Source organism: Salvelinus alpinus, chromosome 30 (genome assembly GCF_045679555.1).
Source record: "Salvelinus alpinus chromosome 30, SLU_Salpinus.1, whole genome shotgun sequence".
Lineage (NCBI taxonomy): Eukaryota > Metazoa > Chordata > Actinopteri > Salmoniformes > Salmonidae > Salvelinus > Salvelinus alpinus.
In genome coordinates, this window is record NC_092115.1 from 27,106,220 (window position 1) to 27,133,134 (window position 26,915).

The 26,915-nt window shown below is 39.3% G+C and overlaps 2 protein-coding genes across 2 annotated transcripts; one reads left to right on the forward strand and one right to left on the reverse strand.

The window, feature by feature from the left end:
- Positions 1 to 36: 36 nt before the first annotated feature.
- Positions 37 to 18,070, forward strand: LOC139560661 (dnaJ homolog subfamily B member 6-like). Its single transcript, XM_071377654.1, has 10 exons — positions 37 to 206; positions 2,681 to 2,768; positions 5,179 to 5,288; positions 8,820 to 8,885; positions 9,037 to 9,147; positions 11,865 to 12,008; positions 12,893 to 13,130; positions 13,356 to 13,426; positions 15,592 to 15,777; positions 16,110 to 18,070. Exons 2-10 carry the CDS (start codon positions 2,704 to 2,706, stop codon positions 16,178 to 16,180), a joined length of 1,062 nt encoding a protein of 353 aa, XP_071233755.1. The 5' UTR covers positions 37 to 206; positions 2,681 to 2,703; the 3' UTR covers positions 16,181 to 18,070.
- On the reverse strand, positions 15,773 to 26,150 carry LOC139560003 (transient receptor potential cation channel subfamily A member 1-like). The gene is made up of 26 exons (XM_071376513.1): positions 26,079 to 26,150; positions 25,677 to 25,827; positions 25,272 to 25,447; positions 24,760 to 24,867; positions 24,484 to 24,592; positions 24,216 to 24,361; positions 23,539 to 23,675; positions 23,386 to 23,434; positions 23,206 to 23,305; positions 23,013 to 23,113; positions 22,458 to 22,627; positions 21,802 to 21,966; positions 21,511 to 21,625; positions 21,110 to 21,276; positions 20,853 to 20,943; positions 20,683 to 20,742; positions 20,451 to 20,549; positions 20,139 to 20,209; positions 19,748 to 19,931; positions 19,555 to 19,644; positions 19,113 to 19,282; positions 18,837 to 18,966; positions 18,480 to 18,671; positions 18,314 to 18,382; positions 17,595 to 17,741; positions 15,773 to 16,991 (listed from the first exon to the last, which is right to left on the reverse strand). The coding sequence occupies exons 1-26, from the start codon at positions 26,148 to 26,150 to the stop codon at positions 16,782 to 16,784; spliced, it is 3,279 nt and encodes a 1,092-aa protein (XP_071232614.1). The 3' UTR covers positions 15,773 to 16,781.
- Positions 26,151 to 26,915: the final 765 nt, after the last annotated feature.

Here is a 26,915-nt window from a genome sequence, read left to right on the forward strand (position 1 = left end):
TGATAGTCTGGCCGTCGTCACCAAACACGGAAGAAAGAGCAGTCGTTAACCGGATGTTACGTCAAATCCACAAACAACCCAAGGCTGCTGAAATTTCTCTGGAGCAAAGCAGCATTTTCTGGAATAACCCTAAGTGGAAAACGATTATAAATCAGCACTGGGAATTTATCCGTCTATAAAAGAAAACTGGGACGCTGAAGAGCAAGGTAATTTGACTTCGTCTTTTGTTTTACAAGTGACACATTACTTTGAGTTTGATTGCTGGGCATCACCATCATCACAAAAACATTAACGTTAGCTACAGTAGCTTGTTGGCCTGTTAGTTAGCATTACCTATCTAGTCATAATGATCATTTTGACAGCAACGCAAGTTACAGCAACATTTAGATGTTGGCTAGAACACTCCGTATGGTCTTTCGCTTTGGTGTTATTAGTGTTTACTTGCTAGCTAATGTTTCATGCTAGGAGGCACAGTCAGGACGGCGAACAAAACTGGGGGTGTATTCATTACGTCTTGCAACGGAAACCGTTTAAGAACCAAACGGAAACAGAGCAAGCGGAACGAAACGGAATTTGTCCAATAGAAATTCGTCTTCGTTGCAAAATGTTTTCTGTTGTAAAACGTTTTGCAACAGACGAAACGTTTTACAACTATTGGCGTAATGAATATACCCCTGGTTATGCTATCGAGCTAACGTTAGCATAATGAGCAGCACAAATGCATTAGCTAGATATGGTGGAAAGAGAAAAATATGAGACTGTACCAAGTTCTATAACGTTACATTTATTTTTTTTGTGAAAAAAATAGCTAACGTTACATAACTAAACAGTAGCTAGCTAGCTGACACATACCTGGCTAGCAGGCGTAGCACAATGCGTAATTTCCCACTAAGTTAGTTACTAGTAAATCTAGTAAATGGTACAAACCTGGAGTTTCATTACACTTACTATTGTAGCTTTTCCCCTGTGGTTGACTCGGGGGGGGGGGGGGTTGTCAATCAGGCCTGTTTATTGTGAAGTTGTACCAGGGGTTAAACTCAACACTGCGCCAGAATGTGACCTCTTTGGATGATAAAGCGTTGACCTTATGGCACCGTAACCCTCCAGCTGTCACTCAGACATACGAATTAGTTACTAGACAACTGCCAGTCCAGTCTCAGGAGGATAAAGTAATTGGAGTCTAAGATTAGCCCATATTCAAGGTGCTTCGGTACTTCCATTGTTATCTTGGATATTTTGTTCCCTGAATCCTGGGGAAATAATTGCCCATTTGCACCGTAGTTTGTATAAGATTAGCCAAGTTTTTCTCAACTCCATGATGTACATTGCATCCAGTAACGGTGCGTGGGTAAATTCACTGAGCAAGCCAAGCCAGTAAAAAGCCATATTACAACCTATGTTTAGATAATTGCATTGTTTGCTTTATAACCCATTAGTTCATACACCACCATGATATACAATAAGGCAGTGACAACAAAAAGACAAGTCACACAGTGGTGGAATAAATTCAACAACGCATACGTTTTTTCATCACAAAACCAGAGAGCAACATCTGTCCGGTGAAGTCCACAAAGCAAATATTGCATACAAACAGTTATGTCACCTGCAGCATGGTCAAGCAAGTTAATGTTTTCAACAGTTTACTAAACAACTACTGATTTAGAACCATGGAGTAACTGTAAGTCAGCACAAAGACAACAGGAGCGCTGCCTCTGCTATTCCAGCCCCATTTCAATTTAATAATTTAAACATCATCAAATCAACAAGACTATATATGCTTTGTTTTCGGTTTATTAAGCTAACTTAAAGATACCAAAAACAATTGAGTCCAATCAATGATGCTAAATATTGTGTGTGTGCGTGCAATTAAAACAAGAAATGTTGACTCACCCTACTTGTAGACTAGTTGAATGCCAATGCCATCCTTCTCTCTCATGTTGGCAAAACGGTCTATGACTCTGTCATACAGTACACTTGTACTTTTTATTGTCATAAACTAGCTAGCTGAAATGCTTGCTAGCCTGACTTCCTTTCATGGGCTAGCTAGTTAGTTAATGTGAGACTGCTAGGCTACATATTGAACTTCAATCGTCTCAGGCCAGTGGCACAGCATACGCATTTATGGATGGATTAGAATACATAGATACATGGGCTACACATACTGAAACAGAGGGGCACTGTTTCCCTAGCTTGGATGATTTCTCCGGTGAGATTCAGCCTCTTGCAAATTGACAGAACATTTTGAAAACACAGAGAGATTAAAGATAATTCTGTTATAATTTTAATGTATTTATTGGTGAAATATTTGGGGAAACCTGGCTTTCATTGGCATCCATGAATACACACCACTGATCACATCAATGGAGTTGAGCGGAGACAACTAGATCGAGTCGCTGTCAGTCATAACTTGTAAAAATAAACATCTTACACCCTTACCGTGTACCTCTGTTTTTCCACCCGAGCTGCGTGCTTTTCTTTGATTTCTGAAATGATTGCTTTTTACTAAAACATTTGTCCCATGCAACCACTGACAGCGACTCAATCTAGTCGGAGGTATGCTCCGCCCACAGTCGTCGCAACCCAACTCCACCGAGATGTATATATTGTGGATTTGAGAAACTCAACTAGTTTAAGATGTGCAGCCCTGCGTCTTATACTTTACTGTTTTCTCTTTACACAGGTTGAAAAAAGTTCTACAAAACCATGGTGGAATATTATCACATTTTAGGTGTCCAAAGAAATGCATCTCAGGAAGACATTAAAAAAGCGTAAGTATCCTTGTCAAGTGCTGTATACAGTGCCTTCAGAAATTTTCACACCCCTTGACTTTTTACACAGTTTGTTGTTACAGCCTGAATTTAAAATGGATTTAATTGAGATTTTGTATCACTGGTATACACACGTTATCCCATAAAGTCAAAGTGGAATTATGTTTTTATACATTTGTACAAATTAATTAAATTAAAAGCTAAAATGTCTTGAGTCAATAAGTAGTCAACACCTTTGTTATGGCAAGGCTTAATATGTTCAGGAGTAAAAATGTGCTTAACAAGTCACATAATATGTTGCACGGACTCACTCTGTGTGCAAAACAATGATCTGTAAGGTCCTTCAGTCGAGCAGTGAATTCCAAACACAGATTCAACCACAAAGACCAGGGAGGTTTTCTAATGTCTCGCAAACGGCACCTATTGGTAAAAGAAAGCAGACATTGAATATCCCTTTGAGCATGGTGAAGTTATTAATTACACTTTGGATGGTGTTTCAATACACCCAGTCACTACAAAGATACAGGTGTCCTTTCTAACTCAGTTGCTGGAGAGGAAGGAAACCGCTCAGGGATTTCACCATAAGGCCAATGGTGACTTCAGAACTAATGGCTGTGATAGGAGAGAACTGAGGATGGATCAACAACATTGAAGTTATTCCACAATACTAACCTAAATGACAGAGTGAAAAGAAGGACACCTGTACAGAATAAAAATATTCCAAAACATGCGTCCTGTTTGCAATAAGGCACCAACGTAATGCCGCAAAGAAATTAACTTTATGTCCTGAATACAAAGCATTATGTTTGGGGACAACACAACACTGAGTACCTCTCTTTATATGTTCAAGCATGGTGGTGGCTGCATTGTGTTATGGGTATGCTTGTCATTGGCAATGGCTAGGGAGTATTTCAAAAAAATAAAAAAATGGAATAGAGCTAAGCACAGGTGAAATTGTAGAGGAAAACCTGTTTCAGTCTGCTTTCCATCAGACTCTAGGAGACATTCACCTTTCACCAGGACAGTAACCTAAAACACAGGGCCAAATATACACTAGAGTTGCTTACCAAGCAGACGTTAAATGTTCCTGAGTGGCCTAGATGAAATTTGGACTTAAATCGTCTTGGAAATCTATGGCAAGACTTAAATGGATGTCTAGCAATGATCAACAACCAACTTCAGAGCTTGAAGAATTAAAAAAAAGATATAATAATGTGCAAATATTGTGCAAAGCTCTTAGACTTACCCAGAAAGACTCACAGCAGTAATTGTTGCCAAAGGTGATTCTAACATGTATTCACTTTGGGGTGTGAGCACTTGTATTGTAAATTAAATATCTAATTTTCAATACATTTAGCTAAAATGTCTAAACATGTTTTCCCTTTTTCATTATGGGTTATTGTGTGTAGATGGGTGAGAGAATTCATTTTTTTATTCAGGCTGTAACACAGCGAAACGTGGAATACGCCAATGGGTATAAATACTTGCTGAAGGCACTGTATGTATTCCAATAGATCAGGGAGGGTAAATTTTGATCTGAACTCATCATGAGGGGCTGCAGTGGTTTGCGGGTCTGTGTACCCACATCCATACCCACACATGCAGTCAGAGGGGGCCCTAAGGGATATTTTGCCATGACTCAGGGTATGTTAATATGATATCTGAGTGCGAGCAACAAAATCAATGGTTCATAATTTGATCATGATTACTACAAGTTTAGATTGATACATTAATCTAAATCATTTTAGCTGACATGGTCTAATTTGAGTTGCCTGGCTACGCAAACGCTACGCCAATGTTAGTTTGTTCTCCGCAATGAGTCTGGATCTGAGTGCCTCTCCGACAATTTCTAGAACTCAAACACATTCTAATCATTCTGGTTGGTCCCAGAAACCAATGGGTTGGGCCAGAGCCAGAACACACTTGGGTGAAGGGGCATTTTGAAAATTCATCATTGGCGTTGAGACTGATTGGACAGAGATGATCCAATTGCTGATGACTTTTTTTGTATCACACCCCTCATTTTGACCTCACCACAAACGACTTCAACAATGGCAGTCTGACTGAAGTACAGTTTGTAGTGAACATGGAGCAGTGGAAGAATTCAGTTTGTCGTCAGGTAACTAATTGAGTGACTGACATAAGAGAAACTGTTGATGCACAACCACGTTTGGAAATTGCATTCTATTATTCTAACTGCTATTCTATTTTTATTTTTCATAAATATTTTGGGAAATTGATCTGCGGGCATACAAAAGGGGGCTGCCAGTTGCCCATCCCTGCAATAGACTGGCACTAGATGTAGATGGCTTTTTCTGATATTTTAAATGTGTGATCTATACTGGGATAATGACATTTTGTATGAAACAGGCCCCTTGAGTTGCTGTCTAATGTATTTCTAAACTTTCAGGTACAGAAAATTGGCACTAAAATGGCATCCAGATAAAAACCCAGAAAATAAGGAAGAGGCAGAGAAAAAGTTCAAGGAACTTTCTGAGGCCTATGAAGTTCTGTCAGATGGTAAGTCATACATTTTGAAAGGTGTTTGAAGTCGAGAGAACAGTATTTATGATACACTAAGCAAAGATATAAACGCAACATGTAAAGTGTTGGTCCCATGTTTCATGAGCTGAAATAAAAGATCCCAGAAATGTTCCATAATGCACAAAAACGTATATTTCTCTCAAATTTTGGGCACACATTTGTTTACCTCCCTGTTAGTCTGCATTTCTAATTTTCCAAGATAATGAATCTACCTGACAGGTGTGGCATATCAAGAAGCTGATTAAACAGCATGATCATTACACAGGTGCACCTTGTGCCGGGGACAATAAAAGGCCACTCTAAAATGTGCAGTTTTGTCATATAACACAAGGCCACAAATGTCTCAAGTTTTAAGGGAGCGTGAAATTGACATTCTGATTGCAGGAATGTTCGCCAGAGCTGTTGCTAGAAAATGTCATGTTAATTTCTCTACCATAATCCATCTCCAACGTTGTTTTAGAGCATTTGGCAGCACATCTAAATCAAATCAAATCAAATTTGTCACATACACATGGTTAGCAGATGTTAATGTGAGTGTAGCGAAATGCTTGTGCTTTTATTTCCGACAATGCAGTAGTAACCAACGAGTAATCTAACCTAACAATTCCACAACTACTACCTTATACACACAAGTGTAAAGGGATAAAGAATATGTACATAAAGATATATGAATGAGTGATGGTACAGAACGGCATAGGCAAGATGCAGTAGATGGTATCGAGTACAGTATATACATATGAGATGAGTAATGTAGGGTATGTAAACATTATATTAAGTGGCATTGTTTAAAGTGGCTAGTGATACATTTTTTATATCAATTCCCATTATTAAAGTGGCTGGAGTTGAGTCAGTATGTTGGCAGCAGCCACTCAATGTTAGTGGTGGCTGTTTAACAGTCTGATGGCCTTGAGATAGAAGCTGTTTTTCAGTCTCTCGGTCCCTGCTTTGATGCACCTGTACTGACCTCGCCTTCTGGATGATATCGGGGTGAACAGGCAGTGGCTCGGGTGGTTGTTGTCCTTGATGATCTTTATGGCCTTCCTGTGACATCGGGTGGTGTAGGTGTACTGGAGGGCAGGTAGTTTGCCCCCGGTGATGCGTTGTGCAGACCTCACTACCCTCTGGAGAGCCTTACGCTTGTGGGCGGAGCAGTTGCCGTACCATGCGGTGATACAGCCCGACAGGATGCTCTCGATTGTGCATCTGTAAAAGTTTGTGAGTGCTTTTGGTGACAAGCCGAATTTCTTCAGCCTCCTGAGGTTGAAGAGGCGCTGCTGCGCCTTCTTCACAACGCTGTCTGTGTGGGTGGACCAATTCAGTTTGTCTGTGATGTGTACGCCGAGGAACTTAAAACTTACTACTACAGCCTTTCAACCGCAGACCACATGTAACCAAGCCAGCGTCGTTTGGGCATGCGGTTTGGTGATGTCAATGTTGTAAACAGAGTGCCACATGGTGGCGGTGGGGCTATGGTATGGGCAGGCATAAGCTACGGACAATGAAGACTTGCATTTTGTCTATGGCAATTTGAATGCACAGAGATACCGTGACGTGATCCTGAGGCCCATTGTCGTGCCATTCCGCTGTCATCACCTCATGTTTCACCATGATAATGCAGGGCCCCATGTCGCAAGGATCTGTACACAATTCCTGGAAGCTGAAAATGTCCCAGTTCGTCCATGGCCTGCATACTATGTGAAGGAGATATGTTGCGATGCATGAGGCAAATGGTGGTCACACCAGAGACTGGTTTTCTGATCTTAAATATATATTTTTAAAGGTACGCTATGTATACAAAAGTCTGTGGACACCCCTTCAAATTAGTGGATTCTGCTATTTCCGCAACACACGTTACTGACAGGTGTATAAAATTGAGGGCAAAGCCATGCAATCTCCATAGACAAACATTGGCAGTAGAATAGCCTTACTGAAGAACTCAGTGACTTTCAATGTGGTGCCGTCATATAATGCCATCTTTCCAACAAGTCAGTTTGTCAAATTTCTGCACTGCTAGAGCTGCCCCGGTATACTGTAAGTGCTGTTATTGTGAAGTGGAAACGGCTTGGCGCAACAACGGCTCAGCTGCGAAGTGGTAGGCCACACAAGCTCACATAACAAGACCGCCGAGTGCTGAAGCGCGAAGTGTCTGAAAATTGTCTGTCCTCGGTTGCAACACTCACTACCCAGTTCCAAACTGCTTCTGGAAGCAACGTCAGCACAAGAACTGCTCGTTGGGAGCTTCATGAAATGTGTTTCCATGGCCGAGCAGCCACACACAAACCTAAGATCACCATGCACAATGCCAAGCGTTGGCTGGAGTGGTGTAAAGCTCGCCTCCATTGGACTCTGGAGCAGTGGAAATGCGTTCTCTGTAGTGATGAATCACGCTTCTCCATCTGGCAGTCTGACGGACAAATCTGGGTTTGGCGGATGCCAGGAGAACGCTACCTGCCCCAATGCATAGTGCCAACTGTAAAGTTTTGTAGAGGAGGAATAATGGTCGGGGGCTGTTTCATGGTTTGGGCTAGGCCTCTTAGTTCCAGTGAAGGGAAATCTTAACGCTACAGCATACAATGACATTCTAGACAATTCTGTGCTTCCAACTTTTTGGCAACCGTTTGGGCAAGGCCCTTTCCTTTTTCAGAGAGGTCCATACAGAAATGGTTTGTTGATCCGTGTGGAAGAACTTGACTGGCCTGCACAGGGCTCTGACCTCAACCCCATCAAACACCTTTGTGATGAATTGGAAGGCAGACTGCGAGCCAAGCCTAATCGCCCAACATCAGTGCCCAACATCACTAATGCTATTGTGGCTGAATGGAAGCAAGTCCCCGCAGCAATGTTCCAACATATAGCGGAAAGCCTTCCCAGAAGAGTGGAGGCTGTTATAGCAGCAAAAGGGGGACCAACTCCATATTAATACCCATGATTTTGGAATGAGATGTTGAATGAACAGGTGTCCACATACTTTTGGTAATGTAGTCTATCTGTGACCAACAGATGCATATCTGTATTCCCATTCATGTGAAATCCATAGATTAGGGCCTAATGAACTTATTTCAATTGACTGATTTACTTATGAACTGTAACTCGGTCAAATCTTTGAAATGTAGCATTTTTGTAACTTTTGTTCAGTATTTATGAATAATGCACTGATATCGGCATCCGTGACATGTAAGGTCCATCTAACCAAAATATATATATTTTTCTTGCCAAGGAAACTGTTTGTTCACATACCATAGCAGCGCCCACAACAGTTATGCTATTGTTGAACTATGTGTTAATGCAATGTGAGTAGTTGAGGTTGAAAAAGATTGCATTTGATTCCTTTTGAAATTCCTCCTAATAATCCCATAAGAGATGTACGCTTATCTGCAGGTACTGACCCAGAATGATTTCCACCTGAACGCTTGGCAAGCATAGTGTTTTTCACTTGTTATCTTGCTGTTTGAGTAATTTCACTTTGTTTTGATGGGAGTTGACTTTTTTCTTCATATTCTGTTGTAGCCAACAAGAGGAACATGTATGATCGCTATGGTAAAGAAGGTCTAACAACAAACAACGGAGGAGGTGGTGAGTCCTTTCTTTATTAGGCTCTTGGCGGATTTCTCAAATGTATGCATTTATTTTGTGGAAGTGTTAATTTTGTAAATCTGTAATAATAAACAATCATAACACTTATTATTATTTCCACTAACCATATTTATCCTTTGTTTTCATTTAGGTGGACATTACCACAATGGTGATCACTTCAACGAAGGGTTCACGTTCCGCAATCCAGAAGACGTCTTCAGGGAGTTCTTTGGGGGTCGAGATCCTTTTGCTGATTTCTTTGGTGAGCATTTCTGAGTATTGTTTTTTGAGTATTGGTAAGACATTGTAAAAATATATATATATTGTCAGAGCCAGCTGCAGACGGAAGTGAGGGACAATCAGTAGGAAATAGGCGAGCAAAGAGAATGAAGGACAGAGATGAAAGCGGCAGCCAGAGAAGGAAGGACGGAGAGGAAAAAGGGAGCCAGTCGTCCTTTATGAGGACCATGTTGGGTTGGTTACTATAGACTTAGAAGGCTCATTCTATCAACTGATAATATTAATAATTTAGTTCAGAGCATCTACTAAATTTGAGTTTTACTGTTAGTAAATTGCATTACATTCACTTTCAATTATTAGATCTATTTATATAATACAAATAATTTGGTGGGTACTTATTTATGTCCTGCTTACAGTGCCTTCAGAAATTATTCACACCCTTTGACTGTTTCCACCACATTTTGTTGTGTTACAGCCTCAATTTAAAATTTATTAAATTGGGATTTTGTGTCACTGGTCTACCCACACACAATACCCCATAATGTCAAAGTGGAAATATGTTTTTAGAAGTTTTTACAAATTAATGAAAAATCAAAAGCTGAAATGTCTGGGGTCAATATGTATTCAACCCCTTTTGTTTATGGCAAGTCTAAATAAGTTCAGCAGTATACATGTGCTTAACAAGTTGCATGGACTCAAACTGTGCAATACTAATGTTTAACATGATGTTTGAACGACTACCATCAAAAGGCACTCGCACATCTGAGCTATCTTTTTTGCAGGTGCATGGTAACAGTTGAATAAAATGAGAAAATAGAAGAAACCCGCACACTGCTCTTGATAGGGGCATAATTCATGTTCACATTTACAACACAACATACATAGGCATTTCATCATTAAGACCTTTAGGAAATAATGTCTGGAGGGTGAAAATCCCAAAACATTCTTTTGCTTAGAGTATTATTTATATCACCTCCCCTGTCTCATATCTTAACTTTCTCTGTCACAAAATCTAAAGGTAGAAATGTCATGTTTTGGGTCATTAAAATGTACTGCGACTGGATAATCCCTGTCGTTTCTCCTAATTTAACTTTTATGTTCACAGATTTTCTGTGAGAACGAGAAGTTTTACTTACATAGCACAGCCCACATGGACATTTAATAATGTAGTTAACATTGGTGGTGGAGCACATAATAATGCCATTTATTTGGCACTGTTTTCCTGTATGTGGGTGGCAGAAATATTCACACTTCATCATATTGTTGCACTATGCACAACCTCTGCATTTATAGCTACCGTTCGGAAGAGGGCATAAAAGAGACTGGCTGATTTTTTTTGTTTGTCGTGGCTGGCAGTTGGCATGGACCAATTTATCGCGTAAATTGCGACCTCCTATATACAGTAAGTGGTGGATTCTTAAATTCAGCTGACAAAGCTGGGTCCAATGATAAAACATGCCAGTGACTACCTTCCAATGCCTCGCAAAGAAGGGCCCTATTTGTGGATGGGTAAAAAAATAAAAGCAGACATTGAATATCCCTTTGAGTGAAGGTATTAATTACACTTTGGATGGTGTATCAATACACCCAGTCACTGCATAGATACAGGCGTCCTTCCTAACTCAGTTGCTGGAGAGAAGTCCAATAGTGACTTTAAAACAGAGTTTAATGGCTGTGATAGGAGAACTGAGGATGGATCAACAACATTGTAGTTACTTCACAATCCTAACCTAAATGACAGAGTGAAAATAAGGAAGCCTGTACACAATACATATATTCATCAACAGGCATCCTGTTTGCAATACGGCACTAAACTAAACCTGTAAAAAAATGTGGCAAAGAAATAACTTATGTTTGGGGTGAATACAACACATCACTAAATACCATTCTTCATATTTTCAAGCATGGTGGTGGTTACATCATGTTATGGGTGTGCTTGTAATCGGCAAGGACTATGGAGTTTTTTGGGATAAAAAGAAACAGAATAGAGCTAAGCACGTGTAAAGTCCTAGAGGAAAACCTGGTTTAGTCTGCTTACCAACCGACACTGGGACACAAATTCACCTTTCAGCAGGACAATAACCTTAAACACAAGGCAAAATATACACTGGAGTTGCTTACCAAGAAGACAGTGAATGTTCCCAAGTGGCCGAGTTAAAAATATTGTGCAATTCAGGTGTGCAAAGCTCTTAGAGATTTCTCCAGAAAGACTTGCTGCCAAAGGTGATTCTAACATGTATTGACTAAGGGGTGTGCATATTGTATAAATCAGATATTTCTACATTTCATTTTCAATCCATTTGTAACAAATTCTAAAAACATGTTTTAATTTTGTCATTATCGGGTATTGTGTATAAAATATCATTTTAATCCATTTTGAGTTCTGGCTGTAACACAACAAAATGTGTAATAAGTCAAGGGGTATGAATACATTCTGAAGGCACTGTATATTTGTCCTGAAATGGAAATGTGTTTTTTGCATATCCCAACTCTCCCTTGGACACCCTCAGAAATTAGGTTCAGGGTCCACCATTAGCAATGTCAACCCTGGCGCAATTAGGGTTAAGTGCCTTGGGCACATCGGCAGTTTTTCACCTTGGCTCAATTATTCGAACTAGCGACCTACCTGCTGACCTATAGCTGAAAGCTTGCAGTCTTTCTCATTGTTTATAGCTTGAGTTGTCATCTGGAAACTGAAGTCTTTCTTCTCTTCTCGGTTTTTCTTTTCTTCTCATGCAGGAGGGGATCCGTTTGGGGATGAGTTTTTTGGTGGAGGGCGGAGGCACCACAGGGGGGTGAGCAGGAGTCGGACGGGGGGTCCCTTCTTCGGGGGATTCGGAGGCTTCCCACCCTTCGGTGCAGGTTTTACAGCATTTGAACCAGGTCAGGAAACACTGGTCCCTCTTTAAAAAATGTATTCCAAAGAAACAAACCTTTTAATTGTTATGTTATTACATGTAACTAATTACCAGTTCACACTGTATTTTCTTGGGAAATACCAGGTCCTGTCTGTACTGTCAAACTGTAGGGGCGAGTCGGGTATGTTAAGCCATTCTTTTTTTTTTTACATTCGGTATCACTACATCAAGAGAGATATTGTATTATTTCTAACAAAGATATCTAGATATATTTCAAGACGTTTTTAAAATTTTATTTAACTAGGCAAGTCAGTTAAGACAAACCCAACCGAGGAAGGCATTTATATATATTTTCTCCCCAATTTCACCCACTAATCACACGAATGTGACGTGTCTTCAAAATACTGTGCATATTATGCATAAAACTGACCAATCATCATTTTGTATGGAGTATATCGATTAGCCATTGGCTCAACTTGGCCCTGGCCAAATGGAACAATTTACCCCAAAGTAACTATTTTGACTATATTAGCCCACACAGCTACAAGGATGCACTTCATGCTGATGTGTAAAACGGTCTTAAAATGATCTACTTTGGTTTAGATAAAAACATCATGAAACCTATAACACACTACATTTATTTTACTTTTGAAAATCTACTTTTTGGACCTAACTTGCTTACCACTTTTCATGTGGTTTCTGCCTTCAGACTGACTCCATGATGACCTTTTCCTAAATATTTGGTCACATGATTCATTTTTCTGTATGATTTCCCAGAAACAAGGGGTGGCTCTACTAATTCTTTGGCACAACTTACCCCTCTCTCCCCTACAGCTATCAATCTATAGCATTTTTAGATTTGTTTGTTATGGATCCATGACTGAATGCCATCTCTCTGTTCTCTGACAGGCTTTACCTCTTTTGGACACATGGGTCACATGGGTCACATGGGTCAGATGGGTCAGATGGGTCAGATGAGCCACATGGGTCATCTGGGAGGAGGCGGCGGCCACGGCGGCTTCACCGCCTTCTCCACCTCTTTTGGCGGTGGGGGTGGGGGTGGGGGTGGAGGTGGTGGGATGGGCAACTTCCGATCTGTGTCAACCTCCACCAAATTCATCAACGGCAGGAAAATCACAACAAAAAGGTACTTTAGAATAGTATTAGCTCTCTAACCACACAGTGAAGTTGATCATTTTTTTTGTCTTTAATTGTGATGGTTTCAAGGGGAAAAAGAACAGTAGATAGCTAGTTGCAATTAGGCTAGATAGCATCTGATGATAAAGTGTATCCTTTACCATTGATTCTTTTAGAAGTGCATTGATTTAGAAAAGGAACACTAAAATGTATCTTAAATTCCCCCATACTTTAGAATTGTGGAGAATGGACAGGAACGAGTAGAGGTGGAAGAAGACGGACAGTTAAGATCACTAACCATCAATGGTAAGGAACAACTACTGCGACTGGATAACAAGTAATCTCCTGGAACATTACCAGCACAAACTTGAGCTTAAAAAACAATGTTATACCATTGTTTGGATGTATGTACTTTTTGTTTTTCCCTTGTTAGCATTTGTCGGTCAAGGTGTCCGTTAGGAAAATAAAATGTTCTATGCATTTTGTTAATGTATTTATGAATTGGAGCTGTCAACAATTTGGCTTAGGATGGTGTGTTTTTACTTGCGTTTGGGTAAGTTAGGACCAGACAACTTTTGTTTGTACTGTCTTTCTGTATGCACTTCTTCGCTCTATTGCAGTCTCCATGGGCTTATTGCCTTTGATAGTGTTTTGGACAAGGAACGCATTGTGCATTTAGATAAAGCATGACTTTGCTTTTTCGTCTGGACATTAATATGAGTGTTGAACTGGAAAACTTAACCCTTGCTTTAAAACCCTGTTTACGACCTGATTGCTTGTCTAACCTTTGTTAGTAACATTTCTTTTGTAAAATGCCTGTAGAAAGTGTTAATATGCTATTTTATTTGTTCTAATACGAGTGTATTTAGTTATTTTGTTCATTTCAGCATGTTTGCCAATAAATGTTTCTCAGTCTTAATGTTATGATTGCATAACCATGCACAAATTAATGATTCATTATATAAATTATAGATGAATATACAACAAATTTTGTGTACTTTGTAAAACAATTTAAAATCAATAAATATGAATTTCATCCTTTTTGGGGATGGGACAAACAGTCTTGGGTGGCGTGGTGTGCGGTTTCTTTTAACAGAACAAGCAATTCATCGTCATGAGTTGCTAAATGCTGCTTTAATTACAGAGGATAGGTCTCTCTGTGTGAGTGCATGCTCCTGTACTAACTGCATGGATGTGCTTTCTATCTTCTAGATATCTTTCTACATGTGTTCTCTCTTTAGTCTTTTGCTTGAAATGGCTTAGTCTTGTCATTTACTTATCTTTGTGGTGTGAAGGCATAATCAGTGGGGGATATTATTGCCATGTGCATGATATCAATGGGTCAGCTGAGTCCATAATAAAGTGGCATGAGAGCTACTAGGACCATAATCAATTTATTGTAGTTTGGGTAAACTTGATAAAGTTCCATGCATTTATTGTTTAGCCTCATTCACATGTATCTCTGTGAGATGATCAACTCCCCATCTTTACATTTCAGGCCAGGACCAGCCCTAGGTTTTTGGGGGCCAAAACGAGATTTGGTTTAGGTATCCCCCCCACCTTCCGGCTAAAAACATTTTCTTGGTCCCCCTGTTGACGGCGGAGAGAATTATTATTAGTTATTTTTCTAAGTACATTTACTGCAATTCTACATAATTTTCTACGGGGTACAGAGACAATGTTGCAGTTTTAAAGATAATAAAAATAAAAAAAAGATAATTTCCTGAAATTCTACACATTTTGCCATGATTTATGCCATGTTCATATGATATCTTGAGTGAGAATGACTAGCAAAATCAATTGGGGCAGGGCCCCTGGGCACATGTCCTGGGTGTGCCTGGTCAGTAATTCGGCCATGATTACTACAAGGTGTAGATAGCTGGCTAGACTAATTCACCCAATTTGTTTTCTTTTTTTAAACTGACATCTTAATTGAGTGACTGCCACTACAATACAAGAGAAAAACTGCTGATGCACTACCACATTTAGAAATTACACCTTGTATTCTAACTCTTAGCAGTAAGTTCCTAAAAACCAACGCTTATGCCCAGTGCAGGGATTATTATTTACAGGGAAATATTTAGCGTTGTTGCAGATAAAAAAGATGCAATATAGAACAACAGACTGATCTCTTTCTCTTACACACACGATACAGCATGTTTCTCTCTCCTGTGTTTCCATGCCCCAAAATAATGCAGCTTATTGAATAAGCCACCACTTTCACTACAATATGGCCTGTTCAAGATTTTGCAGCATTTTACAACGTCTCCGCCACTATGTGCCTTTTTATGCATTTTTCAATTAACTGTCCAGTTCAACATTATCCATCGATGGTTGCACCTGTTTAGGTTCATTTATTTCCATGTCTTTCCTGATCCATGCATGGAAATCCATTGAAGGGTTTCCTATTGAAGACTGTATGTACTGTAGGAGGTAACTGGTACTTACAACACCCCCATTCCTCTCTCCAGGGACAAAGCCTAATGCCGCAGTCCAACAGGAGGAGTGCAGACAAACTGTTACTGCACACTCCTCTAGTGCACACGCCTCCCGGGCCCCTGTTTCCCGTCCTCCTCATCATCATGTAAAGACTTCCTCCCAGACTTCCTCCCACAGTCCCAATCCAGACAGAGAGGAGGGAAGGAGCCCTGCTTCAGGTTAGAACCCATTTTAATACATGACCCCCAAACATTACCATAATAGTACAGTGGGCTATTGTTTTACTTACAAGATTCATTGATTGGAGAACGTGTGTAGGCATTCAATTCTCAAACAAAGTGTAATAATGTGTTATCAATAGTTTTCATACTGTAGTTCTGGGCCTGTGTTCACAAAGCCTTTTGCCTTTTAAATCATGATGAATAAGACAAGGAGAGACCTGATCCTAGATCAGCACATCTACTCTGAGACGCTTTGTGAATACGGGTCCTGGACTCATTGGATTGACACTCAAATAAGCTGTCCTTTTTTAAAATGTATTTCTCTCCAGGACACAGTGAAAACAAGAGGAAGAAACCCATGCCCGAGCCCACAGAGGATGCCAAAAAGAGAAAAACATAATGGATTCAGTATACACATCAGATCCTTGTCCTTCTAGTCAGCTACATAAACAACATGTCATTAATAATTAATACACCATAACAAGTAATATTGTTTAAAGGACACTTAAATATGGGGTGCTCAAAGCTCTTTATCAAGCATGCACACATACTATAAATGTATAATCCTGACTACTTTTCTAGTATATGTCCTATCTTATGACCATTTGAAAATACCAAGAGCAAACATCCCCATGTGGTTATATTTGACCAAATGATTCAGAAAACCATGCAAATTACAATTGAAATGATTTTAAATTGTGACACTTGTGTTTCCTTACATACTGTAATGTGCATTACTAAAGGAACACTATGTCAATTAGTTTAACTGCATTATTGGATGGGTGATGTGCAGGGGTGAAATTATGATAAGTTTTAAGGGTGGTGGTAGTTGCAGGGGGGGTGGTTATGTGTATTAATAATAGTCAAAATCAAGGAGGATGCACCAAGTCTTCTTTTGTTAACAATGGTGATACCATACCTCGACATTCCTTCTTAATCGTACCCCTGGTTTTGTGTACAGTACATTTAGTAGGATGCTGATGATAATATATGTGTTGTTGTTACTTCCTGGCTGCCAGTGCCCTCAGTAGAGGGTTCCATTTGCTCTGACAGGGGAGGGACTTGTCCCTGTAGCCCTGGAACAGCTGAGGACCGTCGTGCTCTTCTGCCTCTGAACTGATCTCCATCTTCTGAACGATCAGCTTCAGAAGGTTGTGCTGCTTCTCAATAATATTAGACATTTCCTTCAACCTGGAGAATGAATAGATGATCTATTTGAATAGTCTCAAAAAGAGTGTAGAATGGAAGCACTTAATAAAACATTTACAGAATGCACTAAATACTCATACATGTTTTAATACTGATAAACTAAATGCAGATAAACATTTTAATGTTAATACTTGTAGTGTATTGCTCTGCTGTTGTTTTTAAATAAGGTCAAACAAACAACTGGTGTGAACTAAGTACTTACCTGTACTTCTGTTTACTGATTTCCTGTTCCATAAGTGTAGGTGGATGTGAGGTGAGGTTGAGAGTGGTTCTCTCATGCCCCATACCCAGCATTGAAAATAACATTTCTCTCTGTTAAAGGAGATTCAAACTATTCATGACTATGTCGTTTACCAAGCGCCTCCCATACCAAATACTAACAGTGTCCTATGATGGGCTTGGGCAATCTCCATGTCTCTCTATGAATATTTCCATGTGGAATATTAGTTGATTAAACAATCCTTTAAACTAAGTGATTCAAAAATGTTGTAGATCATCAATATATAAACTAAAGAAAGTCCTTTGAGAAGATCTCAAAATATTTGTTCTGTTCTTTAGTTTGAAAGCCCTTCAATTTTATACAAACATTCAAATGACAGTTAGCAACATATTCTTGAAAAAAATGACCACTTGTAGAAGGGACATACCTTTCCGTCACAGGCTCTGTTAGGGTACTCAGTGAGCGAGATCTGATCAACCCTCTTCATTAACCAGTATGGCATTTTCTCTTCCAGACTAGTGTGAAGCTCAATCTGTTGAATAATGATTTATAATATACAGTCCCGTGAAAAACTATTTGGCCCCTTTCTGGTTTTCTCTATTTTTGTGGCAGGACTAGAAACGAGCAGTTCATGCTTGAAAACCCACAAATGTCACTGAATTAAAGCAGTTCTGCATGCAAGAGTGGGTCAAGATTCCTCCACAGCGATGTGAGAGACTGATCAACAACTACTGGAAGCATTTGGTTGGAGTCATTGCAGCTAAAGGTGGCACAGCCAGTTATTGAGTGTAAGGGGGCAATTACTTTTTCACACGGGAATTTGGTGTTGCATAACTTTGTTAATTAAATACATAAAATAAGTATACTTTTTTGTTGTTGTTATTTGTAAATCAGCTTCCCTTTGTCTAATATTAGGTTTTGGTTGAAGATAGGATAATATTCAGTATAAAAAAGATAAAAAAATAGAGAAAATCAGAAAGGTGGCAAATATTTTTTTTCGCGCACTGTATGTCTTATTTTAAGATCCTGCCAGTCAATCACTAGTAAAGATTTTGAAAATGCTTTATGATTTTGAAAAAGCACAACAAAGAAGTCAAAACACACCTGCATTCCAATTTGCTTCAGCTCAGCATTCGCCTGTACCTCTGCTATGTCACCAACAGCCAAGCCAATCTGTCACACAATATGTAGTCATGTAGTTGTAATGAAGCATCAGAAGTTTATAAAGGGAGTATAGATAAATGGTTTCATGTAGGATTTTAGGACTTACCATTAGGTTAATGAGGAGAATGGGCACAGCAAAGGTGAACATAACAAAAATGCAGTAGGTCAAATATGGGAAAGGCAGAATCCCTCCCAGAAATGGCTTCAGGACATTTTCTTGGTAGTTGAGTTCTCCAGCCATCATGACAAATGTTTGCATGATTACTAGCGGTATGCTAGCTCTATTTTCAAAATGTTTCTGGGAACAACAATGTAGGAACAAGTAATTGTAGGAATGCATTATACAAATACAGGTACAAGTTATCTGCCATTTTAAACAGATTTTCACAGACATTGTTTTTCACAGACACAATACAATGTTCAATCATCACATTTGTATATCTATATGGTCCTGTAAACATACATGATCTAGCATCAGGGCATAGAAGGCCAAGGCAAATGCCAGCAGCAGGAAGAAGAAGAGTACAATGATGCTTATAAGAGTTTTTGCAATCTCTAAAAACATCACCACGTAGATCCCAACGCGTTCAAACCTGTGGACCAAGAGTAAATGTATTTGTTAAAATTGCTTTTGTTGATCAAAACATTTATTTAATCAATTTATATAAATGTTACTTCAAAGATGGGTCTCAGTAAACCTACACTATTTTATGGCAAAAATAACTTTCAGTCTCCATACCGTTGAAAATAGAGGAGAAAGTTGATCCAGGATAGAAGAACTGCCACCACACCAGCCTCCCAATGCCATGTGTCCTTCAGGTCCATCAGTAAAGGGATCACAAACAACAGCGTACTGATGGCAGAACCCCAGTCCAATGCATTGGTCACATCACAGAAGTACTTTGAACCCTTGAATAGAAACAAATTACATTAACTTATTTTTCAATATTGTAGCAAATTCCAGGGGGTAGCACTGACTGGGACTTGAACCCCGGTCCAGCAACTGTCAACCCAACACCTTAGCCGTTAAGCAAAGTGATCCAAACCCCTTGACAAGGTTGCCAGGTGTTGGGTTAACGTTACAATATATTTGACATCATGTTGAATCGCACTACCAGATAAATCACATATCATGGCTTAGGGCTACAGTATTTAGAACAGCTTGAGATGTCTATGATTACCTGCTGAACTATCTGCACAAGCTCCTTGCCAACTGCGTACAGACTCATGGCAAGAATCAGGAACATGCATGTGGTGATTATGTAGCATTGCTGTCAAGATGAAGAAGTTATTATTGAACTGGCGTGTGAGACACATACACTTAAAAATAAGTCTAATGTCTTGTTGTGGATGTAATCAGATCTTAAACTGCACCTCGTCAAAGGATGTGGTCACCATGCTGACGGATGATGATGATGATGATGATGATGGTGACGTGGTATTGGTGACATTGGTGTTGAGGATAGGCTTCAGAGTATGAATGATGTGTGTCAGAGGCCCCAGACCAAGTGAGTAGATGGCCAGATTTAGCAGGTGCACTTTCATACCATAGGCATTCCTAAATAGATCAAATAAACTATATGGTGAGTATTCGCAGGTGACTATGCATTAACATATGTTTTGTATATGACCTGCTATATTCGGTAGCATGGCATACACAACTTTTCATTTGATGGTGCCAATATTTACAGTGTTGGAGACAGTAGTATGATGCTAACGTTCATATATTATATACAGGTATATGCAGTCTAGAATTGTCACTCACCATTTCATTTCCAGATACTTCTTGCAGACAGGATGGGTCAAAAGCTCTATGCGGTTAAATTTCACCATGTACTAGTAAAAAAAAAAACAATACACAGACTTTGACAACACATCAGATAATTATGTTTTCCTTTCATTTATCCAGCAATGTTGTGTTGTGGGAATGACAAATACACCTATGACCTGTTCCTGATACTGTACTGTTTTGTTTTAAAATGTTAGTTGGGGTAACTTCATTGTCCTTAACTCTGGAGCAAAATACCATGTTTGAAAACTGTGAAGTTCAGTCTACAGTATTACAGTGGATACTCACATTCAGAGCAGTGAGAGGCTGGAAGTCGAAGCTTTTGTCTGCTTTTGCAAGCTTAATGACATGCATGGGAGCTTGTAGCCATCTGAAAGTGTACTCGATCTGTTGTATAAAAAATTATATTACATTACAACACATACCCTACCTGGAACGTGTTTTAGAATTTGATTAAGCAATAATGAATCTGAGTTTTAAATAAGTAATATCAGATATAGAATAGAGAGAACAGACTTACAGAGTAGTTGGTACTATTTATGTCATCATCTGACTCCTTTACACAAGTGTCCAAAAGATGCTGTGGAGAAACACTGCACCATTGCAACATTGACTGGGAAATGGCAGAGATTTGTATCCATTTCCTTTATGATAGTTTCCTTCATGCATAGTTTGTTGGGTACAACTAACCTTGAATGACTCTGGCAGGAACTCTATCATGTCCATGACAACGCATCGCTTAGTTGACTTCACTTTGAACAATAGCATAGCCTCAGCGCATCTGAAACAAGCAGGTTATATTGTACGTGTCAATATGGCACTGTCATGCAATTCAACTCAATACCAATCATCAAACACATCACTGTACTGTCAGAGCATCATAACAGCACATACTGTAAGTAGTTACGAGAATAAGTATCCACTGTATTTTATAACATTGGACCAACCTCTCATTGTGGATGACAGCGATGGCTGCGTCCTTCCTGCCGTTGAGAACAGCTTCGTGGAGGAAGGAGGCATCACTCTTGTTGAGCGTTATCTGCGCCCCTCTGCCCAGGAGCAGTGTCACTGCAGCCGCATGGCCCTCTCTGGCAGCCAGATGTAACGCTGTGTTCTGCACCAACAGTAAAACATAGCACTTTGAAATTAGAACAGAGGATTGTATGCACCTGCAACTATAACATTTAGATTCACTTTTTTAGAAAGAAGAATGATATCTATATAAGTGGAATACTTCCTCTGTATTTCAACATAGACATCTTACAACCCTTAAGCAAAATAAAAAGGAAAAAGACAAGGATGAGCACACCTCGGGGTAAGGGAATGTAGAAAATGAGAGAAACCAAACCCTGTCTTCATCTGTTTTGTCCAGCAGTTTGATATTTGATGCCAGGAGTATGATAATGGTCTGGGTATATCCCTCTGCTGCAGCGTGATGTAGACATGTCCAACCTTTATAATCACTGCAATGGCATACAGTAAACATTAATTACTACTGCAGCTGATTCAAAATGGGAAAAGTAGTAAAAAGATAAAGACCCTGGTTTTCACTCAACAGACTTTGGTTGTGGACCTCTACAGGTGCTGATGAGGGTAATAATGGTGTGTGTGTGTGTGTAGCAGGTCTGAAGTACTGTACCTGTGGAACAGCGCTCCTTTCCGCAGCAGCAGGTCCACCACTATAACATGGCCACCACGGGAAGCCAGGTGGAGGGGAGTCATTCCCCTCTCATCTCCCTCATTCAGCAGTCTGGTGTTGGTCATGCTCTCCAGGAGTCTGTGGCAGGTGTTTATCCTCCCATACCTGGAATAGAAAAGATTGCTCATGAAAATGTTAGCAAAGACAAATATTCTATAATATATATACATCCATTCTTGGACTTACACATTCATGATATGTACCCACTGATTCTTGAAGAATGTAACTTATAAATGCTTCCTGAATGCTTCCTGACCTTAGCTCAACTGTCGTACCCCATCAGAATGCAAAATATAAGCTTGTTTTACTCCAATGTTTGTAAACAAAGAAAATGTAAACAAACACTATAGCCCCAAAACATGGTTAAAACTATAATGTTGATATCATAGATGGTCAATCCTTGCATCCATTCCTCTCTCTATGAATTTGAGAGCGACTACATTTCTCCAGCCCTATCCCTCAGCTTCTTACCAAACCAGGGATGGGGAGGCTGCTTTGTTATCGTTTCTACTGCTGATTGCTGCTTTAAAGGTAAGTCAACTGGTCAGTCATGTATTAAAAGTTTAGAGTGTTGAATTTATTCAGAAGTAACTCACTCGGCTGCGAAATGCAGTGCAGATTTCTTCTGCTTAGACTTCTGGTCCAGTGAGACGTTCAGTCTGAGCATGTTCTTCACTGACTCTGGAATGCCCAGTCTGCAGGCATAGTGCATGGGAGTACAACCCTCATTGTCCTCTGCATCCAGGAGCTCTCTCACACTGCTGCACTGTGTAGGAACAGATGATATGAGAACTTTGTCACCTCAGGAGTTTAACAAACCAAGTGTAAACTGTCCTCTAGATCGAACAATGATTTGTAAATAGTGACTGTTTGATTCTACATGTTACTAGAAAATACATGGTCTCAATATTTTACCTTCAATACAAAGCCTAACAGTGTTGCGTTTGTTTCAACTTCTCTACAATAGGTGGCAGTGATGCCCTACATCTTCCTACAAGATCCCCACAAGAATAGAAATATATGAGCTCATCTTTGCAATATTGAGAACTTATGACTATGCCTTAAAAATGAACATGGACCATGTAGTCATTTTGGAGGCTTCATCATTGTTACTAAAAGTTCTGTCAGGTCGATGAATGATAGAATATTACCTTTAAGAATTCTGGAGGAAGGTTTGTCAGACCTTTAGGCTGCAAGATGGCAAGGTGAAGGAAATTGCAGCCATGTTTGTCTTTTATTTTCAAATTAGCCCCTAAAATATAATGAACATGAGTATAACAAACCATACAATAGTGTAAACTTAATGTGGGAGACATACTGTATGCCTTTCTTTGAGAAACTTACCATGTGTAAGAAGAAGGCTCACTGTTTTCCATGCGCTACAACTTGTTGCCAAAAGCAGTGGGGTATGACCCTTACAGTCAATGGCATTAATGTCTCCGCTCTGTCAAAGAAGAAGATTATGAAACACCGTAAATATTCATTCTGTTCTCTTTCAGGTGGTTCTTTTCATGTTCTGTTTACCTTTGAAATTAGGTATTCAGCCAATTCAACATGGTCAAATATTGTTGTCCTGTTGGTGAAAAACATGATAAAAAAGTAAGAAAGCGGGATATCATTTTTACCCCAAAACATTGTCCAATGAAAATACATACGGTGTACACTACAGTATTTTACTTATGCAGTGGGGTTTGGCAAGCGCCATCTGTGAGATTGATGACATCACAGACTCTATCATGTGCTGATAGCATGAGTTTGACGGCCTCGGTTGCTCCCTGGGTGCAGGCAAAGTGGAGGGCTGTGGATTTGTCACACTGTAAAGAGAAGCACAAAGACATGACAGAGAAGTTGTTCTTAATTGACTCGCCTAGTTAAATAAAGGTTAAATAAAAAATAAATACATTACAATCAATCAGACCAATTTGAAATGATGTCAGGATATTACAGATTACAGATTAGATTTAGTGGTCATCTTCCAATGTCTCGTGGGAGTAACATGAACTGATAATGTACTAATTATGGGTGGATGATTATGGATGCATAATAACCTATTGTTACTTACCGTACCACATTGTATGAATCTCAGTTCTAAGAACCTTTCAAATGAATGCCTGTGATATTTACATTGTTTTCTATTGGAAGAAAATTATCATTAAGGTTTCTAATTGGTATTATTTATTACTCAGAAGCCTTCTAAATATATGTGCTTTTGTCTATGGTTCTGAGGAAGAACCAAAGTTATTTTTGTGTTCGATTTTGAAATCCAGACACGGTATATGATATTTGTAGGTGCAGTTTGAATGATTATTTACATATCAAAAGCTTCTTAACTTCATCATCACCAGTTGAAATACCTGTTGTTGGTCCATTTTAGCTCCCTGTTCTATGCAGAGTTTGATCACCTCCAGGTTGCCTCCACGGACGGCCAGATGAAGAGGAGTACTGAATGATTTGTCCACATAGTTGATGTGCGTTTCAATTGAGTAACCTATTTCCTCACCTCCAGCAGAGAAAATGAGTGAGTAAGAATTATCTGATGAATATTGTTTGATTACCAAAATATAAAACAATATGTACAGTAGGAGGGACATTGGGGCTCGGAGACATATGTTTCTTATTTACCTTTCTGAAGAACCACCTGCATTGATTTTTTGGCCCCTGCAAAGGCTGCTGCGTGAATGGGATAATGCCCCAGCTTGTTCTGTTGACATAGTCTGGCTCCATATTTAAACTGAGAACAGCAGGTGAAATTAGTGCAGTTAGTAGCAGTTGCATTACAAAAAAACGAATGTAGGACACCAATAATGAACAATTAATCACACACGTCTCCTTGTTCAAACATGCAACAACAAACAATTAGAAAATTATACAGTGGCCATATATTCAATATTCACACACAAGTAGATGGAGAGCTTCATGGTTATCAACACAGCAGGCCAACATTACAGGTGTGTTCCCCAGTTCTCCCTCCAAGTTGGCATCCGTGTTGCTGTGAGACAGTAATAGCTGTGGAAAAACACAATTACATATAATATAGTATCATATACATTAGACTTTTCTTCTTACATTTTAGTCATTTAGCAGACACTCTTATCCAGAGTGATTTACAGGAGCAATTAGGGTTAAGTGCCTTGCTCAAGGGTACAATGACCGATTTTTCACCTTGTCGGCCCTGGGATTCGAACCAGCGACCTTTCTGTTACTGGCACAATGCTCTAAAAACTAGGCTAACTGCCACCCCTAATGTCATATAATATATGTTATTAGACTGAATAAATAATAGCATCCTCCATAGAGGTGAGCTAGCTAGAAGTTTAGAAGTATAATATAGGTGTATTAAAGAATAGAGGGGTGTTAGAATTGCGGTGTACTAGAGTAGAGGTGAATGGGGGGTCAGGTAGGGGACGGACCTCAATGAGAGTGTTGTGTCCGAGGCTGACAGCCATGTGTAGGGGAGACATGAGGCGGCGGTTGAGGATGTTCGGGTTGGCTCCCAGGTCCAGAAGGCAAGCACAGCTCTCTCTCTGGGTCCTCTGCACAGCCCAGTGTAATGACGTGTTGCCCTCCTCATCACTGGCACTCAGTTCTTCATCAAGGTCACAGATAGAGATTTATTTTCTTCAATACATCAATAATATATGATTGATAAAACTAAAAAAATATAGATTTTTGGGATAATGTGGGGACAATAAGGAAGATATTCCCTATGACCCGTGGTACCACTGCATAAATAAAAAATATAAAAAATAGTTTCAAGTTTTATTAATATAATAATTATATTAACATAAATACATAAGTAAATATGTAAGTCTTACCATCTGGACCAGTCAACTGCACAATGAGCTGTATGGTGCTAATGTGCCCGTGTGAGGTGGCATAGTGCAGAGGGCTAGCATTGGCATGGTCACGGACACCCAGGTGGGCTGAGTGCTTTTCCAACGCTGCCGAGTCACCTTGTAGAGCCCACTGTGGCAACATCAGTACAGAACAGTACTCTATTACGATATGGTCTACACTACCACATCTACAAACTGAATTCTTAGTCAGATTATTCATTATTCATAACTTTGAATCTGCTCTAAACCCAGAATAAAATATATGTTTAATCAAAAATGTACAGTACAATACATATTTCTATTTTTAAAATGATAGCCTTCATATTCTATAAAAAAATGATGGTATAAAATGTACATTGCCTATAACAGTTTTTTACTTACCTCAAATATTTTGTCAGAAATCTGTGTAGCATCATCTCCGTGCATCACAGACTGATAGGTCTTGTCCTGCATCAGGCCTGTCTTTAAGGGGCTCGTCAAGCTTTTCTATTCATGTCCACATTTCCACAAGGACTTGAACATTTCATGTGGTTTGGCTTGTGACAGAATTCATAGATTAGTAGTATGTTCTACAATGGGTAAGAGCAGAGAATTTCAATTTCAACATACATATTAATATCTACAGTAAATATCTGTCAATGCATAAGCACGGAGTATACATAAAAAACATACAGTATTGCAAATAAACACATCCAGCAGGCTGCATAACCTGCTGTAAAATATTATAGTATATTTATTTTTATTTTATTATACCAATGAGACCAACCAATAAGATATAATACATTATGTTCTTACCTTTATGTTCTCTGGGTGTGAGATGAGCTTTCTAGTGTCTGCTGTTATTAGAGAGGGGGTTTATATAGAGACATTTGGCAAACAGATCGAATGACATTGCCTCTTGGTTGGTCAGACTTTGGACTGACACTGGAGAGGGTTATTATCCTAATGTAAATGCATCTGGTCCATTGCGAGTTAATTGGAAAAACAGTCCTTCCTGAAAAACAACATTAGTTGAAAATGAGGGGTAACTTTGTTATTTAGTGTAAACCTATGAGAATCACAGGCTCATTACAGCACTATGGTCCTATGATTTCTCCAGTAGTAAACTCAAATAAATTAAATTATTCTTTCTTTGTTCCTAATTGTGTAATGATCACAATGGAATGGTCCTATTCACTTATGTTTTCACATCATCTTATAATTTCATACCATTACCAT

Bases quoted from the DNA above. Each gene is read 5' to 3' on its own strand.
- LOC139560003 (XM_071376513.1), bottom strand. From the start codon at position 26,150: ATGCAGGACAAGACCTATCAGTCTGTGATGCACGGAGATGATGCTACA. The intron at 23,306-23,385 runs GTAAACAGAACA...CTTCTTTGACAG, and splicing joins CTGAATACCTAATTTCAAAG to AGCGGAGACATTAATGCCAT. The intron at 20,743-20,852 runs GTTAGTTGTACC...GTTTCTCCACAG, and splicing joins TCCTGCCAGAGTCATTCAAG to CATCTTTTGGACACTTGTGT.
- LOC139560661 (XM_071377654.1), top strand. From the start codon at position 2,704: ATGGTGGAATATTATCACATTTTAGGTGTCCAAAGAAATGCATCTCAG. The intron at 5,289-8,819 runs GTAAGTCATACA...ATTCTGTTGTAG, and splicing joins CTATGAAGTTCTGTCAGATG to CCAACAAGAGGAACATGTAT. The intron at 15,778-16,109 runs GTTAGAACCCAT...ATTTCTCTCCAG, and splicing joins GGGAAGGAGCCCTGCTTCAG to GACACAGTGAAAACAAGAGG.